The sequence below is a fragment of the Schistocerca nitens genome, chromosome 2 (assembly GCF_023898315.1).
Source record: "Schistocerca nitens isolate TAMUIC-IGC-003100 chromosome 2, iqSchNite1.1, whole genome shotgun sequence".
Lineage (NCBI taxonomy): Eukaryota > Metazoa > Arthropoda > Insecta > Orthoptera > Acrididae > Schistocerca > Schistocerca nitens.
In genome coordinates this window covers 781,956,595-781,974,328 of record NC_064615.1, presented here as the reverse complement: position 1 = coordinate 781,974,328, position 17,734 = coordinate 781,956,595, and the positions used below count along the sequence as shown (strand labels likewise).

General features: G+C 37.7%; 1 protein-coding gene across 1 annotated transcript in view; it reads right to left on the bottom strand.

The window, feature by feature from the left end:
• The window catches only part of LOC126237034 (chromodomain-helicase-DNA-binding protein 7), a 322,661-nt gene that overhangs the window by 77,285 nt on the left and 227,642 nt on the right, over positions 1-17,734 (bottom strand). Inside the window, exon 29 of the mRNA XM_049946794.1 lies at positions 5,827-5,916. Within this exon, the coding sequence (XP_049802751.1) occupies positions 5,827-5,916 (90 nt within the window). The remainder of the gene's footprint in view (positions 1-5,826; positions 5,917-17,734) is intronic.

Here is a 17,734-nt window from a genome sequence, read left to right as displayed (position 1 = left end):
TTCAGTTTTCTTGTATCCATTATTTACAGTTACTGAAACCGAACTTGGAAACTTACAGCTGTATTTACAAACACTGCATATTAAATTAAACTGGGCAGCCAGGCCAACATGGGATTCTACTTTCAGAGAAACGTTTCCATGACATTTTTTGCAGCACAAACTGTTTTCAAGAGCTTCACACAATATATTCGTATCAATGAGTTCAAAAACTTCATTCCCTCTATCAAGTAAATTATATTTCTCTTCCAAATCTCTTAGTTTTTCATGAGAAGCACTGTTTTCATTTGGTGTAAGTTCGTTCGGCAAATCAGTAATAAGTGGATTCACATTTTCCAACAGTGATGATGATGAACTGCTTTGCTTTGCTAATGAATCATTATTTCTTTTCTTTTGCCAGTTCACACGCTTTTTAAATACTTTTGCTTTAGCTCTAGGCATTTTCACTGCGAAAAATGAAGCACTAAATACGAAATAACTCAACAACAACTACTTTCTTATATCACACTGTTTACAAAACAGTCCCGCCACAAAGTCAAAGAGTAACTTGAGGAAACCAGAGAGAAACATTTTCGGGCAACTAGTGTATAAATAGTCGCTGGAAACCGGGATATTTGAATTCATGTCACTTTAAAGGTACTGCCAAAAAGTTCATGGTCAGCCACGAGAGACGTGTATAACTAAAGCGCAATACCCGATCTCACAAATATATAAAAATAAAATAGTTATAATTGTAGTAGAGCTATGTATGATACGTCATTTTAAAGAGGAAACATGGCAGAATATAATACACCAATAAAAAAAAATTCGATTTTTTAACCCAAAATCCGATTCCGTATCCCCTTAAGGAGAAGAAATAAGTACCATCACGTTTCCGACTTTGATAAAGGTCGGATTGTAGCCTATCGCGATTGCGGTTGATCGTATCGCGACATTGCTTCTCGCGTTGGTGGAGATCCAATGACTGTTAGCAGAATATGGAATCGATGGGTTCAGGATGGTAATACGGAATGCCGTGCTAGATCCCAACGGCCTCATATCACTAGCAGCCGAGATGACAGGCATCTTATCCGCATGGCTGTAACGGGTCGCGCAGCCACGTCTCGATCCCTGTATCAACAGATGGGGACATTTGCAAGACAAGAATCATCTGCACGAACAGCTCGACGTCGTTTGCAGCAGCATGGACTATCAGCTTGGAGACCATGTTTTTGCGGTTACCCTTGACGCTGCATCACAGACAGGAGCGCCTGCGATGGTGTAATCAACGAGGTACCTGGGTGCCCGAATGGCAAAACGTCATTTTTTCGGATGAATCCAGGTTCTGTTTACAGCATCATGATGGTCGTATCCGTGTTTGGCAACATCGTGGTGAACGCACATTGGAAGCGTGCATTCGTCATCGCCATACTGGCATATCACCCGGTGTGATGGTATGGGGTGCCATTGGTTACACGTCTCGGCCACCTCTTGTTCGCATTGACGGCACTTTGAACAGTGGACGTTACATTTCAGATGTGTTACGACCCGTGGCTCTACCCTTCATTCGATCCCTGCGAAACCCTACATTTCAGCAGTATAATGCATGACCGCATGTTGTAAGTCCTGTATGGGCCTTTCTGGATACAGAAAATGTTCGACTGCTGCGCTGGCCAGCACATTCTCCAGATCTCTCACCAATAGAAGACGTCTGGTCAATGGTGGCTGAGCAACTGGCTCGTCACAATACACCAGTCACTACTCTTGATTAACTGTGGTATTGTGTTGAAGCTGCAGGGGCAGCTGTACCCGTACACGCCATCCAAGCTCTGTTTGACTCAATGCCAAGGCGTATCAAGGCCATTATTACGGCCAGAGGTGGTTGTTCTGGGTACTGATTTCTCAGGATCTATGCACCCAAATTGCGTGAAAATGTAATCACATGTCAGTTCTAGTATAATATATTTGTCCAATGAATACCCGTTTATCATCTGCATTTCTTCTTGGTGTAGCAATTTTAATGGCTAGTAGTGTATTTACGATATGGCAAAATAATCTCCACTTTATGTGCTATCATTTGCCAAAATATCATTTTGATGTCTAAAACTGTCTGCATGATTTGAGCGCTGTAATAAGTATTCCATTCTAGCCTTACTCCTGGTGAGTGCAATCACAAATGAATACGCTACATAATATCAATTTTCTCAAGATTGGTGATAGAGATCTCCTCCCAAGTGTAAGGAAAAATTCAATGTATTAGCTGTATTTCATACACAGCAGTATATAGGTTGATATGCACCTAATGCAAATTCAAAGAAACCCCTAGTTTATAGTAAGAACCTTTCGAATTTCGGGCAGTGTGATACTGATGTGTGAAATATCACAATAACTATGACCATTGGGAAAATGGCAGGCACTTCGTAATGGAGCTGGCATATAAGGGGAGGTAAAAATCGATCTCTTTTTAACAAATAGTTTCTATAGAACCAGATGAGAAAGACTGCAGGGCAGCAGATATGAGCATGCTGTTTTGCCAGAGTCGTGCACAAGGCACTGGCTTGCCGAAATCTCACAGACTTGGCTGAATAATGCCTGTTGCCAAAATACGTCCAAGCGTGCACCGCCTGAGAGGCCAGTTTGGTAGTTCGCAGAACTGCTGATAACTTTCTCATGGTTGTGCCTCCACTAGCGCAGAGATAGGAAGTGCAGTCTTCAAGAATACATTGGAAATGTTCTTGGATCATCATTAAAATCCGCTTGTGCTATTTGAAGATGTAGGTAACAAACTGTCAAATGTGAACAGGATTCACTGACTCCTCTGTGTTCCGATGTTATAAACAATCCAACAGGAAAGAAAGTTTATGTACACATCATGGGTTAGGGATATATCTTTTTTTCTAATCACCCATCACAGGCAAATGATCCAAGACACCCATTGCCCAGTAATGCCTGGCCCCGTCATGCTGAAACTCCATCCTGCAGCAGTCCAGTAGTTATATGTGTATCAGGAAATGGTTTGAGTTCATCTTGATCAAAAAGAATAGCATGGTACAGTTAGATTACACTGGAGGATTATCTGAGCAGATGCTTTACTAAATAACAATGCAATGGAAGACCCACTGTTTTTCTCAGCAACAGGTCATAATAGTTTCAACACACACTGAACCTGCTCCATACCCTAAGACATGATAGTTACTGCACTTCTCATGGCCGAACAAACTGACAGTATTTGGACATAATATTGGATGGATCGCAGAATGGAATAGATGGGGCAACTATCACAATACTCTTACTCTGTCTACTATGAGCTATTACAAATATCAGATTCCTGTGATCCAATTCGATTAACACAATAACTTTTCAGGATATTCCTACGTTGTAATATACATAGTATCTATCTGTGTGTTTCCAATACGAATTATAAGTAGTTACAACTTCTGATGTCTGATCAGAGGGCACAGTGCAAAACCGTTCATAGTAACAAACCACTAGCAAGAATATCTAATATAGAACATAATAAAAAGAAATTTTAAAGAAAAGTTGAAAACAACTTGTAAACTACCACTTATAAATCAGTATTTCCGAGTTTAAAAATTCAGTGGAGGACCAGGACACCCAATCAACATGTATCCACAGCACGGTGCACAAACATGAAGGGCACACACAAACATCAAATTTTGATTACTGGGAGAAATCCGAATTAGTGTGCTTCATAAATCATAAACTTCGATTGTGAAATACTTCATAAAATGATGTTCCACAGATTCCAGCTTCACTCATGTTAGAAAATCTATAACAATAACTGTCACAATAATTATTTAGGGTGAAGCAAAGAAATAAAATTTGTACCAGTGCCAAAATTCAAACCCTGGCCTCCTCCTTACTAGATAGATGTGATACCCACTGTGCCACACTGACGCTCTGACTGTGTGGACTACCTGAGGATGACGTCTCCATCAAACTACAATTATCACCTTAGCCCACTGCTGTTCCCCTTCTACACTTGCGTCAGTATTGCCAAGGTTCTCCAATACTGGAATAGCACCTCAGCAATGAGCGAAATGGGTTTAACCCTGCCTGGAACGTGGGAATAGGTGATATATTAATAACGTACAGTAGTTGTTCCCGAGACATATGGAATCTCATGTTTATCAATGATAGTAATGTAAGCTGAAGCAATGAATTAAAATTTCTGCCAGCACCAGGATTTGAAACTGTATCTCCTGCTCACTAGGCAGGTGCGATATCCATTGCATCACACTGACACTCCGGCTACCACATGAGGCCCAAATCCGGGTCTTTTGCTTACTGTCCATTCCTTGTTTCAGTCTACATCCTGCCTGAGGTACAAGCAGTAATGATAACAGTAATAAAAGCAGTAATTCCCTGCACAGTCTTACAGCAAACTGTGGTTTCAAAATATGAAATGTTGGAGAAATGAAAGAATAGATTTTGAGAAGCTTTCTGTCTGGTGGAACAACTGGTCACTATTGATAAAGTGTAGAAAAATGTAAAACTGCATACTTCAGTCAATTAATACACATCCTGGCTTTCACTGGAGTATTAACCAGTTATAATGTGTTGAAGATAGATTCTTGTTTGGCACATTCGACTGTGTGGGCATATGAAATGTAAAGCTCATAGTCTGAATTGTGATTCAATCAAATGACAGTTCCTCTCGGGATACTGAATAACTATTTTTTTTCTTTGCTATTAATAACACACTTTTAGTGCCTATTTTTATACAATTCTTGCATAAGTGATGCAACTATTTCAAGATAACAGCAGATGTCAAACGTACAAAATTATGAGCAAAGCAGACAAGGTTGTCAGACTCAAAAGAGAATGACCAAGCAGGGAAGCGCAATGGTTAGCACACTGGACTCGCATCTGGGAGGACGGCGGTTCAAATCCACATCCGGCTAGCCATCCTAATTCAGGTATTCTGTTATCTCCCTTAATGGCTTAAGGCAAATGCTGGGATGAATCCTTCAAAATGGCACCTTCACTTTGTTTCTCCATCCTTCCCTAATCTGAGCTTGTGCTCCATCTCTAATGACCTCTTTGTCGACAGAGCATCAAAAACTAATCTCTTCCTCTCCCTCAAAAGAGGATATGACAAAGAACATTCAGTAAGCCAATACTTTAACAGGAAAAAAGTGTGTACTTACACGATTTCAAGTATGGGTTTTCAACTAGGTGTCTAAAAGCTTATACTTCACATTTCCAGCACAATTATTTAAAAGCTTATACTTCACATTTCCTGCACAATTATTCAACACCTTTAAAATCTAAAAAACCCTGTGTATGAACAGCCAGAAGCTACATTTTATTCGTTTAATGCATTCCTATGTGACCAGCATCAACTAAGAGGTTCAAGTCCTATTACTGCCGTCTCTTCTTCTCATGATACAAACAATAGACGAGTGTGACTCTTCAAGCTTTCCCAGCAGATATGTTGTAAATAGTCTTCACGGGTTCGCACAACGTGATCAGGCGGCAAACTCGTGAAGATTATTTACAATACATGAGTGCTCTGACGTTACGGTCCATTGATACCCTTCTAATGAGCTGCGAGACAAGCTAGCTGAGGATGTAAGGGAAGTCCACTTACACACTTAAACCTGAAATACACAGTTTAAAGTTTAAATTGGGTATAAAATCAAACAATATAAACTATGTTTAACTTTTTATTTGATATTACTATAAATACTTTGAAAGTAATGTATCTGTTAACAGGGCACCTATGGAATTAAGGTGCCCACACAAAATTATAAGGAAAAATAGACTTGTAGAGCCCACATTTAGAAGCTTTAAATCTAAAGCCAAATAATAGGGACAATACATTACCCATAGATACATGGCTAGTTGTTGCAAATCCCATCCTTGTGTGTTCAGTACATCTCTGATAACTGCATGCTGCTCTGCTTCTACCCCCTGCTATAAACACATACATGGTACAAACTGTGACACTACTGTGCACTGCACTACTCTACTTTCTATAAACTAAGACTTAATGCCCATGAATCCTTTATTTCATGCATTTGAAGTAATCATAGTTTTTAACAAGTCTGTCATTAAAATATTTTATATCAAGACAGTATGCTAATTTCCCAAAACCAGAATAAACAGTAGTAAAGTTACTCATTATTTCATGTGAAGATAAGATTTTCAATAATTAAAAGAAAAAAAAAGAATGGAAATATAGGAGAGAAATCAACATCAGCAATATATGTATTGAAGGAATATCAATATCTCTCTCTCTCTCTCTCTCTCTCTCTCACTCTCTCTCACTCACTCACTCACTCACTCACTCACACCCCTGAATGCCAATATTGCATAATAATGCTCAACATTATTTCCATTTCTAACAATCAGAAAATCATTTAACAATATGGCTTATGAACAGTCTTTCCTAACCAACTGCTTCTGACAATCTACTCAAATCTAGGTTTTACCCAAGACTGTGACCCACTTTGTACCCACTACAACCCAAGAATCAAACAGAAGTAACATTTAGGAATTCATGTATGTAAAATGACCCAACAACTATAGTTTCAGTTTAGCACTTTACAAAAGCAAATGGATAAACTAAACAGCTTTGTGAAACACTACCTGTTCCCTTCCCAATGCGAAGGACGCCATGGTTTCAATCAGTACTTCAGTAATCCCAACCAAACATTTCATAAGCAGTCCACAAATTCTAGGTCATACATTTTAATAATAAATAAGTAATGGAACTTCAAGTACATGGCCACTTTAAAAATTTCACTTTGTGTGATATCAAAGAATGGGTTTCTAAATAGTAAGGTAAATTGCACTATCCATGCAGAAAGATTAAAATAAAAGCAACCAGTCAAGATGCACACCAAGCTTGTCAGTAAGAGAGAATGCTACAGTTGCAAAAGTAACTTACAATGCTATTTTCTAACGGGCAAAAAAGAAATGGTTTTTACTGAATGAATTGATACAACAGAAGTATTTGTTTCAATATCCCAACTTCCAAAATCCTTTTATACAAAATGGAAGAACTGCCAATAATATGGTAGCATACATCGTACCTTGACATACACTGAATACTTTCAACTACTTAAAATAACCATTAACAAGATAGTTTTTTATACCATGACTTCAAGCAACTTACAAAATATTGTCTACAGCATGTTCATGTCTCTCTCCATCTGTCTATTACATTTTCATATATCTCCCAGAACCTAGAAATATTGTGGAACAGAGGACACTAAAACTCTTTAATCACTGTAATAAGATTTTGGAAGACTCAACTTGTGATGTGACTTTCCCCTCAATATACACTCTACTTGGAATTATTGTTAATGTTACCTCTATGTACATTAACACAGGTTTGATTTAATCTTTATCTTCTATAAAACTATTACCTGGGGCTGCAAATATCAGCCTGCAGGAAAATTACGAGTTTTAACTTATCGTCAAGAGAAATGTCATTTAAAGTGGCTTTCCTTCAGTTTTCCAGTTTAATGCATCTGATTTGGCAAATATCCAAGAGATTTATTTTTCACCTTCTTTCTCATTAATAGTCCAAGGCATAGAACTTGAAATGAATTGCTCATTCTACACCATTTACTCTCTGATATACATGGTTAATTACACAGCAGACTGATGCCACTTTTCACTTCTCAAAACTTATTGCAATTTCAGTCACAACTCTTTGGTTGAAGTGTGATTCTTTACTTCATATATAAACATTTCATTACATGGACAGCTGGAACAACTAGCTGTTAAACATATCAGTTTGCCTTTTTTTAAGTACAATTATGATAGCAAATTTTAACCGCTTGAGATGGGAAAACAAGTACATACTCACAGGTCACAAGTGTCTGCGCAGCATTAACCAAACCACATAGTAAGCATAGGGGCAGTCTAGCAGGTAAAAACATGCTGCCGGAAGGAGTGGGTAGAAAAGAAAAATGAAGGAAAAAAATTTAATGCAACACCCTCAAGGAATGTGCTCAGTGTCACCAGAGTGTAATATGCATATAAAAAGGGTTGTAATGTTAATTATTCATATGTCATTTCTGCAGCATACTGTAAGCTGTATATATTCCATGAGTGGTGTTGGAAAAGCATCATAGCTGGCAGCCAGATTTATCTATTAAAGATCTCCTGGCTTTAAACATGAATGTGGAACTACATAGCAATGGTTCTTCTCAAGACCTATCAACCAGACTTATGGGTCATAATATTCAAATTTCAGAGCTTTAGGTTGAAAGGCTTAGCCAATCTAAATCCCAAAATATCTGTCTCATGCTGCTTGAAAAGAATGTGGCTGTGGCAGTGATTCAAGAGACAGACATAGATACTGAGGAGAGGCTGTATCCTAGAGTATGAATAGGTAGCTATGAAGTCAGCCTGTATCCAAGAGTATGTATAGGTAGCTATGAAGTCAGCCTGTATCCAAGAGTATGAATAGGTAGCTATGAAGTCAGCCTGTATCCAAGAGTATGAATAGGTAGCTATGAAGTCCTGGGAGACGTATGGTTGTTCTTACATACACAATAATATTGAAAATAAGCATCAGATGTTTGCAAACATCACGCAGAATATTGAGACTGTATCAGTTAAAGTTAAGGATGTTATTGTAATAAATGTCTATATGCCTCCAGCAGGTAACTGGTGAACTCTGGTGCTTCCCTTTCCTAACATCCAAGTATATGTAGTGGTGATTTCAATGCTCATCACAGAAAGTGGAACTACAATAATGATGTTTTTCTGAGAGCCATGTAAACTGGACTGAATGCAACAACCTTAGTCTAGTTTTTGACTCAAAGAGCAAGGTGACATTTAAATCTGCAGCTTGGAAGAAGCATTTCAACCATAATTTATGTTTTCTAAACTAGGATTTCCATGGGCAACCTCTCAATGGAGTAAGGCTGGTCCTTCACAGCTTCCTAAATTGTAACTTCGACCAGTAATTCTTGATGGAGGAATTCAGACACCTGTAATTAGGTCAATCCCTAGACCAAGATGGAACTTCAGAAAAGTTGACTGGACTAAAATCTCCAAAGGACTTGATAAAATGATCAGATGGATTGCCCCATTAAGTGAAAATGACAGATCTGTTGGAGTGGTTTTATTAACAACATAAAAGTGCACACCTAGAGGATTCTATAAAGAGTGCCAAGTTGGAGTAAGAACTGAAGAACTATATCTGTCCTGTTTAACCATCAATGGTAATTAAACTGTTCAGAAATTGCTAAAACAGCTCGATACAGCCCGTTGAGAATGCTGGGAACAAAAAACAAAGTCTGGATTATAAGAGGCTAAGAAGAGAGGCATTGAGCCTCTTATAAAAACCAGGAGGAAGGCAACTACCTATCTGCAACAATCCTCAAGTAACATCAGACCGGACTGCAAATAGAGTAACTTCCCTTTCCAGAGCACCCTCATATAAGCCACACAAGGATGGTTAAGAAAACTCTTAACCTCAAGCAGAAAGCAACCAACAAATCAGAGCATCCCAGAGATTTCATCTAAGATGAGATCAATGCAGGGGAAAAGCAAAGCTCAAGAGTTCCTCATCAACTGTGGAAACAAGACTCTTAAATGGTTCACAAGCTTCTTCACCAATATAATGATAATGGGTAACATTCCAAAAGCACAAAAATTTTAACTGTTCTAAAGCCTGTTAAACCAGTGAATACAGCTGTTAGCTATCACCCACTGCTCTCCTGAGCTACTGCTACAAGCTTTTAGAAAAACGTATCCTTAATAGAATCAGTTCCATAACCCTTGAAGTTACTCCCATCATGCAAGCACGATTCAGATCTAACATAAGGCGTACAGAGCAAATACTTGGCTTAACCTCACACATAGAAGCTGGGTTTCAAAAATGACTGAAAAAATTCGGTGTCTTTTGTTGATCTTACAGCTGCCTATGATACAGTATGGAAACAAGGGCTGTTTTACAAACCCTCAAGTGCAATACAATTCCAAAACATAATTAGACTCATAAATAACAGGCTATCAGAGAGATTCTTCCAACTGATCAATTAAACAGAGAGAAAAAAAAAACCCTTAATAATAATCTTCCACAGGGTTCAGTTTTGGCACCAGCTCATTTCAACTTATTTACATCTGATCTCTGTGAAACACAGTCGAGGAAGTTCATTTAGGCAGACAATTTTGCTTTGGCCACTCGACAGAGAAGCCTTGAAGCTAGTGAAGAGATACTTTCTGCAGCTCTAAGTAAATTCATTAATACTTCAAAAAGTGTGATTAAAACTAAATCCAATATAGAACAAACTTAGCTGCTTTGATCTTAACAATAGAATGGTCATTGCAAAGTTATAAGTCACTTTTAATTATCAAGTTCTCCAACATAAAGACTTCTCAAAATATCTATGAGTTACTGTTGATAGAACCTAATCATACAAGAAACATGCAGAAAACATTGCAGCAACGCTGAGGTCACGCAATATCACCATGCAGAAGCTGAATAGTAGCTCATGGGGTGCAAGAGCAACAACACTACAATGTTCTTCCTTAGGTCTCAGCTACTCTGCTGCCAAATACTGTGCTCCATTGTGGCTTAATAATTCACATGTGAAAAAAATCTGATGTTCTGCTAAATGCAGCAATAAAGGCAATAATGAACTGCATTATATCTATTCATCTGCACTGATTAGCTACTCTTAGCCACATTGCCCCACCATAAAAGGTCATTCGACAGAAATGGTTTGCTACACACTATGAGCCCATTTGGGACTGAAACAATGGTGATTTGTTGTTCTCTGTTAACAAGGTAATTGATAGAATTACTGTAGCTCTGTATATAAACAAAATCAATCTTGTTAAGATGGGCAATTAAATTTTCAGAAAAGAAACAGAAGCTTGAAAAACATCAAAGCTAGGAATTCTAGGAATAAATGTTTTATAGGTAAGTGGATTACCAACAGATTTACTTGCTGAGGATGTGATTCATCATCATGTTTATCATCATTGTCGTCACAACCACCACAGAAAGTAACATCTGACACTCAGTGAGTTATTGGCCACCATTAGGGAATCAGATCCTTTACATGGCAGTCACACTCTGTTGTTCACACTTTTGCACACCCAAAGATTTCACTCTGTAAATTTCTGTGGCCATATGCTGTAGATGGAGAGAGAGGGCATAGCTGCATAGAATTGCTTATTTGTAAGGCAGAGCCTTGGTACACGTATTGGCGAATTGCTAGGCCTTGGTGAAACACAGGTCAATTCTGGTCTTATTGTCAAGCAGGACTGGGCAGACAATGCAATTAATAGAATGATAGCAATACCTTCCAACAAGGGAGGCAGACTTACTCTTCTTCATGGAGGCACTGAACAAACAGTCTCTGCTTTTTAAATTTAAGGATGTGAGAGAGATCACCAGGAAGAGATGAATGACATTTAAGTTTACAAAGTGCTTCATAGAATCAGTGATTCCAAATCTGGGAAAACCATATCAACTCTTCCAGATAATGCTCCTTGCCATTAACTACTTGTTGAAAAAGCACCTGCCATGAGAAAGGAGGAAGTGATTGACTGGCTTCAACATCAATAGTGTCAAGATAAGTGAAATCTTAGAAAGGTTGAGCTGGTATAACCAATGTCTCTCCAATAAACCACAGTTCAGTAGAGGAAATGATTATTTCATTAAACAATGACAGTGGTAGATTTCATAGCAACGAGAGAGATGTCAGAGGAGCTTTTGTCCATTATCACATGACAAAAATGAAGCATAGGTGCACTGAGCTGCATGTTTGGTGTGTGCAGTTTACTATGGTGAGTACCTACATAAAAGAATCATATTTTTGTAAGTTTTGATATTTTAAAGTGAACATCTTATCAGCGACTAGTTCCAAATGAAGTTCATCCCAGGAGTTCAGTTTACATCATATAATGTTAGAACCTGCTATTCTAATAAATTTATATTGATAAACTGGTCATACAATTCTGAGTAAGTTATACAGAAGTTTAATGTTTTACAATATGCCATTTATAATATTTGGCAAAGATGTGGAACACAACCAACAAAAACTATTATACTACGTAATTTAAATGCTGCTGCTTTCAATATAATTGCCATAAAACTGAGGTAATGTGTCTGTATCGCTTTGTTCTTACTCACAATGCCAGTTGACCTGCTTAAGAAACCTGTTCTCAGCATGACAAACACACATAAATCCTATTTATTGTTATGTTAGGACTAAGAAGACAGAACAGAAAACTTAACAACAGGTTAATTATAAACCTAGAGATCTAAATAATGAAACAGGAACAGCAGTCACTTACTGCTTGGCACACAAGTGGACCATTGTCCACTTGTTTAACTAAATCGTCTCGTGTTAAAAAACTGGAACAGAGTTCTGGTTTGGAATAGATAAAAATGTGATGTATTCTTAAAATTTCTTTCCTGTAATATTTTCACCTAGCTTCAATAACAAAAATGTTTCCCCACACACCAAAAATTCAGCAACAGTATCAGAAAAGGCATTTTCTTGAACTTGCAGTATATCGTCTTAATAATTTGTTGTCACAAATCAAACTGAAATGAAAACATAGTGATGTTCTTCCAGAGCACATTGATGCCAGTTCCATGTTTGTATGCTGAATAGTTTTTCTGTTTGAGTGAGTTGAATTAACTGTTATGATTACACATGATATGTGCAGCACATGACAATTGTGATCCGCTCCTTTACATGCTCCTGCCGAATTTTCAACTGTAAAGAAATTTTGGGCAGACTATAGTATGCCAGGCTTATCTCAGAGACTTACAAGAGAAAAGCCAATCCCACAGGAATTCCAGCAACTTCATATCTGTAGTGTATTACCCCCAATAGCCTGGCATGCTGACCACATCCAAAACATACTTCCAGGTGTAGGTTGGTCAATATAGGAACTCACTTTCTTTTTCAGCTGGTTTGAGATCTACAGCTCACATTACAGTCATTTCTATTGTAGGATTAGCACTGAGCCACTCTACAAAACTTGGGTCTAAAACAGAAGAGGAATTTGAAGAAGAGAAGAGGTATTAGTTACAGCAAATTGTAAATATGAGGAGGAAAGCACTTATACCGTGTCTTGAATGATCTTCCTATGGAACTCCCGAATATCACCATCTACCATACTGTTTCCTCTCTTCTCTTCTATGAAAAAGCATCCAAATGCCAAAGTCAGTATCTGTTACCTTTTGTCTGTGCTTGAGTGTACTGCCTTTTGACATGAATGCTTATTTTGCTGTGAATTTATCACATTGTTTCATGGTCTTCCTTTGTCTACAAACATTCTGGAGCTTCAAAAGCTTACAAACACTAACTTTTTTCATAATGTAACATTTTCACCACCACTAACTCTGTTTCAAATGCAATAATAGCAAATTATTTTTCCTATCAATTCATCCATACCCCTCAACCATCACACTTCCTCCAAAAAGTCAAAACTATATAATTTACTTTCATGCTTCCTAAGTAAGTAGCCATGATGTTGGCGGAGAATGACAAAGAAATGTTATCTGTGATATTCCTTGTGCTGCCTGTTTGTGCTCTGCATAAAAATAAATTCTCTCAATGCTAGGGTACAATATATCAATATGAGCCAAGCAGTAAGGAACTGACATGTAACTGGGACAGACGAAATCCTAAATACTTCGCACACTTTCAAGAATTTTTCTTAAATGTCCACTTAATAATTTCACTGGCACTATCACTGAAAATATTTTCATCAGTATGGGGCACCATCAGATGGTGAACAATTAATTCTATGTCAAATTGTTTGACTCTGTTAACCATCTTTGCATATTGTTTGTTTTCAAGTTCTGTATAAAAGTCATTTGCAAAAAATGCATCCTTTTTAAAAATAAATAAAAAGAGTACGTCTGCCTCCACATATTTCCATTGAATGTTTCACTTATGATGGGATGGAGAATTCTTTTATTACTGAAGCCTACCTTCTCAGAGTCAATGGAGACCGACTTAAGTATTTAAGTCTTAGTGGTATATATATTTCAGCAAATTTAGTACAAAAAACTTTTAGGGATGAGCAAATATCCCCCACATTTCTATTCTCTTCTTTCTGAACTGTTTATTACCCATGTTTTACTTCCACACAAATACCTCTAGATAAGACTCCACAACCCTAAAATCTATACCAGATATCAACAAATTCCTCTTTTTTAGGAACATTTTTCTTGATATTGCCAGTCTGCATCTTATATCCTCTTTACTGTAGTGTAACGGACCACTTTGGTGAAGTGACGTGTTGCACAAGCATTTTCCAAACCTATGAATGATGATGACCACAATAAAAAGTTTACTTTTGTAATGAATTAGTATAACCTGTTTGGACATATGTTTTATTTGCACACACATATTATGAAATGGATGGACATAGCATGTCTGCTTGCTGGGACAACAATAAACAACGTACTACATTCGTAGCAGGCTGTTTATTTGATGTTGTCGGGCCCTGTCATGGAGATACAGTGCGAGCCATGGAGGAACAGAGGCCATGACAATGCCTATTTTTATATACTCCCTCAACTGGCATTTGTTAAATAAGACTGACTGTTTTTGGTCAGTCCTTATCAATGTATTTGTGATGTTCAAATAATGAACAAAATTTGTAATGCATGATCTTTGTAAACAAGAGTACAATATATTATACGTTACTTATGAGCAGAATTTTATTTATTTCAAGAACAGAATGTTGAATTTGTACTCTCAATTTCCAGACATAGCCTCATCATTTTGAGAAAAGAAGTTCGATCAGAAGGGGTTGGCGAGTGTGCCGAAATAATGTGTGAGCAAGATTGAATAATAGAAAGTCTTAGTTCCTGATCAGACATTACTTTGCCACCCAATATCAGGTAAATAAGCAGCGAACATCATGCTACTTTGACCAATTATTTTGGTTCCCAAATATTAATACAGATCTAATTCCCTCAGCATCGCATGATTTAATTCGATTCCACTGCATTACCCTTGTCATACTCTTTTTTGTTACTCGTATCATAACTGCAGTCTGGTCCTTGTACAAGTTGTAGACAACATTTCAACCTGTGTATTTTATCTCTGCTTCTTACAAAATTTCAAAGATTGTATTCCAATCTACATTGTCAAAAGCTTTCTCTAAATCTACAAAGGCAATAAATGTGCATTTGTCTGTGTTCAATCTATCTTTTAAGTTAAGTCACAGATTCAATACTGCCTCATGTGTCCTCCTTTCTTCGGAAATGAAACTTATTTTTTCCTGAAATTTTCCACCTCCCTATCTGAGTGTTCATCATGGCAGAATGCCATGCCAGGGGCTAGGGTTTGGTTCTCAGCAGGGTTGGAGACTTTCTCCACTTGGGGACTGGGTGTTGCGTTGTGTTCATCATCATTTCGTCCTCATCGACAGGCAAGTCACCGAAGTGGTGTCAACTAAAAAGACATGAATAAGGTTACAAGTCTACCTGAAGGGAGCTCGTAACTACACATACATTTCATTATTTCCCTGAAGTTTGCTTCAACAACTTGTTATATTATCCAGCGACAATGTTTGAACTACATTAAATTTACTACGACCAAGGCTCTATGTTTCTTCTAGGATTAACAGGTTCCGCATTGAGGAGGACAGTAAAACAGATTATTAAAAATATTGTTGTAGGGGTATAATATTAATAAAAGAAATACATAATTTGTAACATTAACATTAATCTCTAAATGATGTAGGTTAAAAACACACATTAAATGTGTGTACAAAGTTGAAGTTCCTAAAACATGTATGGACAGAATTTATGTAAATATCTACACACTGTTCTGCACTGCTAGGATGGGAAATTGATTCTATCATCCTGCATGGCAGCTATAGTGTTCTTATGGGAAACACAACTTCCCCCACCACAAGCTTTGCTCGCTTTTCAATTTACAAGTGGGCTACACGTCTCCAACATTTCATGTCCATTTCTCTCCTGTGACCAGATAAAATAACTTTACTGAGCTCATGTTTATGTAGTCGAGTTATTTTCAGTTTATTAAAAGAGTACTTACTTGCAGCTGTTAAGTGAGCATTTTGTAAAAAAAAAAAAAAAAATTTATATATATATATATATATATATATATATATATATATATATATATATATATATATATATATATAACAGAGGGAAACATTCCACGTGGAAAAAATATATCTAAGAAGAAAGATGATGAGACTTACCAAACAAAAGCACTGGTAGGTCGATAGACACACACACACAAACACAAATATACACACAAAATTCAAGCTTTCGCAACAAACTGTTGCCTCATCAGGAAAGAGGGAAGGAGAGGGAAAGACGAAAGGATGTGGGTTTTAAGGGAGAGGGTAAGGAGTCATTCCAATCCCGGGAGCGGAAAGACTTACCTTAGGGGGAATTGTTGAGTATATATCAGCGGGATAAAATTGTATAGTGGATTACGGTAAAAAGGAGAAGGTGAATACAAAGGGAAACTACTGGCAAAAACAGAAGGAGGAAATAAGACGACAGAAAAGACTTCGAAATGTAACAGTGACAATAACAAACGTCATTGTTGGGTTCAAATTAATGATATTAATATAACAGAGGGAAACATTCCACGTGGAAAAAATATATCTAAAAAGAAAGATGATGAGACTTACTCAACAATTCCCCCTAAGGTAAGTCTTTCCGCTCCCGGGATTGGAATGACTCCTTACCTCTCCCTTAAAACCCACATCCTTTCGTCTTTCCCTCTCCTTCCCTCTTTCCTGATGAGGCAACAGTTTGTTGCGAAAGCTTGAATTTTGTGTGTATATTTGTGTTTGTTTGTGTGTCTATCGACCTGCCAGCCCTTTTGTTTGGTAAGTCTCATCATCTTTCTTTTTAGATATATTTTTTCCACGTGGAATGTTTCCCTCTGTTATATTCATATCATTAATTTGAACCCAACAATGACGTTTGTTATTGTCACTGTTACATTTCGAAGTCTTTTCTGTCGTCTTATTTCCTCCTTCTGTTTTTGCCAGTAGTTTCCCTTTGTATTCACCTTCTCCTTTTTACCGTAATCCACTATACAATTTTATCCCGCCGATATATACTCAACAATTCCCCCTAAGGTAAGTCTTTCCGCTCCCAGGATTGGAATGACTCCTTACCCTCTCCCTTAAAACCCACATCCTTTCGTCTTTCCCTCTCCTTCCCTCTTTCCTGATGAGGCAACAGTTTGTTGCGAAAGCTTGAATTTTGTGTGTATATTTGTGTTTGTTTGTGTGTCTATCGACCTGCCAGCGCTTTTGTTTGGTAAGTCTCATCATCTTTCTTTTTATATATATAATAGAGGGAAACATTCCACGTAGGAAAAATATATCTAAAAACAAAGATGATGTGACTTACCAAATGAAAGTGCTGGCAGGTCGACAGACACACAAACAAACACAAACATAACTGCGGAAATCAACATGGGATGTACGACAAACATATCTACTAGGATGGTCTGGTGAAGTAGGACATTAATAGACTGTAGCAGGAGACGACTGACCCGAGTGCCTTTGCTAACAGCATGACATCAGATGCAACATTTCTCCTGGGCTCGTGACTATATTGGTTGGACCCTTGACGACTGGAAAACCGCCGCCTGTAGGTATCTGACCAGAAAACTGCTGCCTGTTGAGATGAATTCCAATTTCAGTTTGTAAGAGTTCATGGTAGGGCACAGACCTTATGAAGCCGAGGAATCAAGTTTTCAACAAGGTACTGTACAAGCTGGTGGTGGTT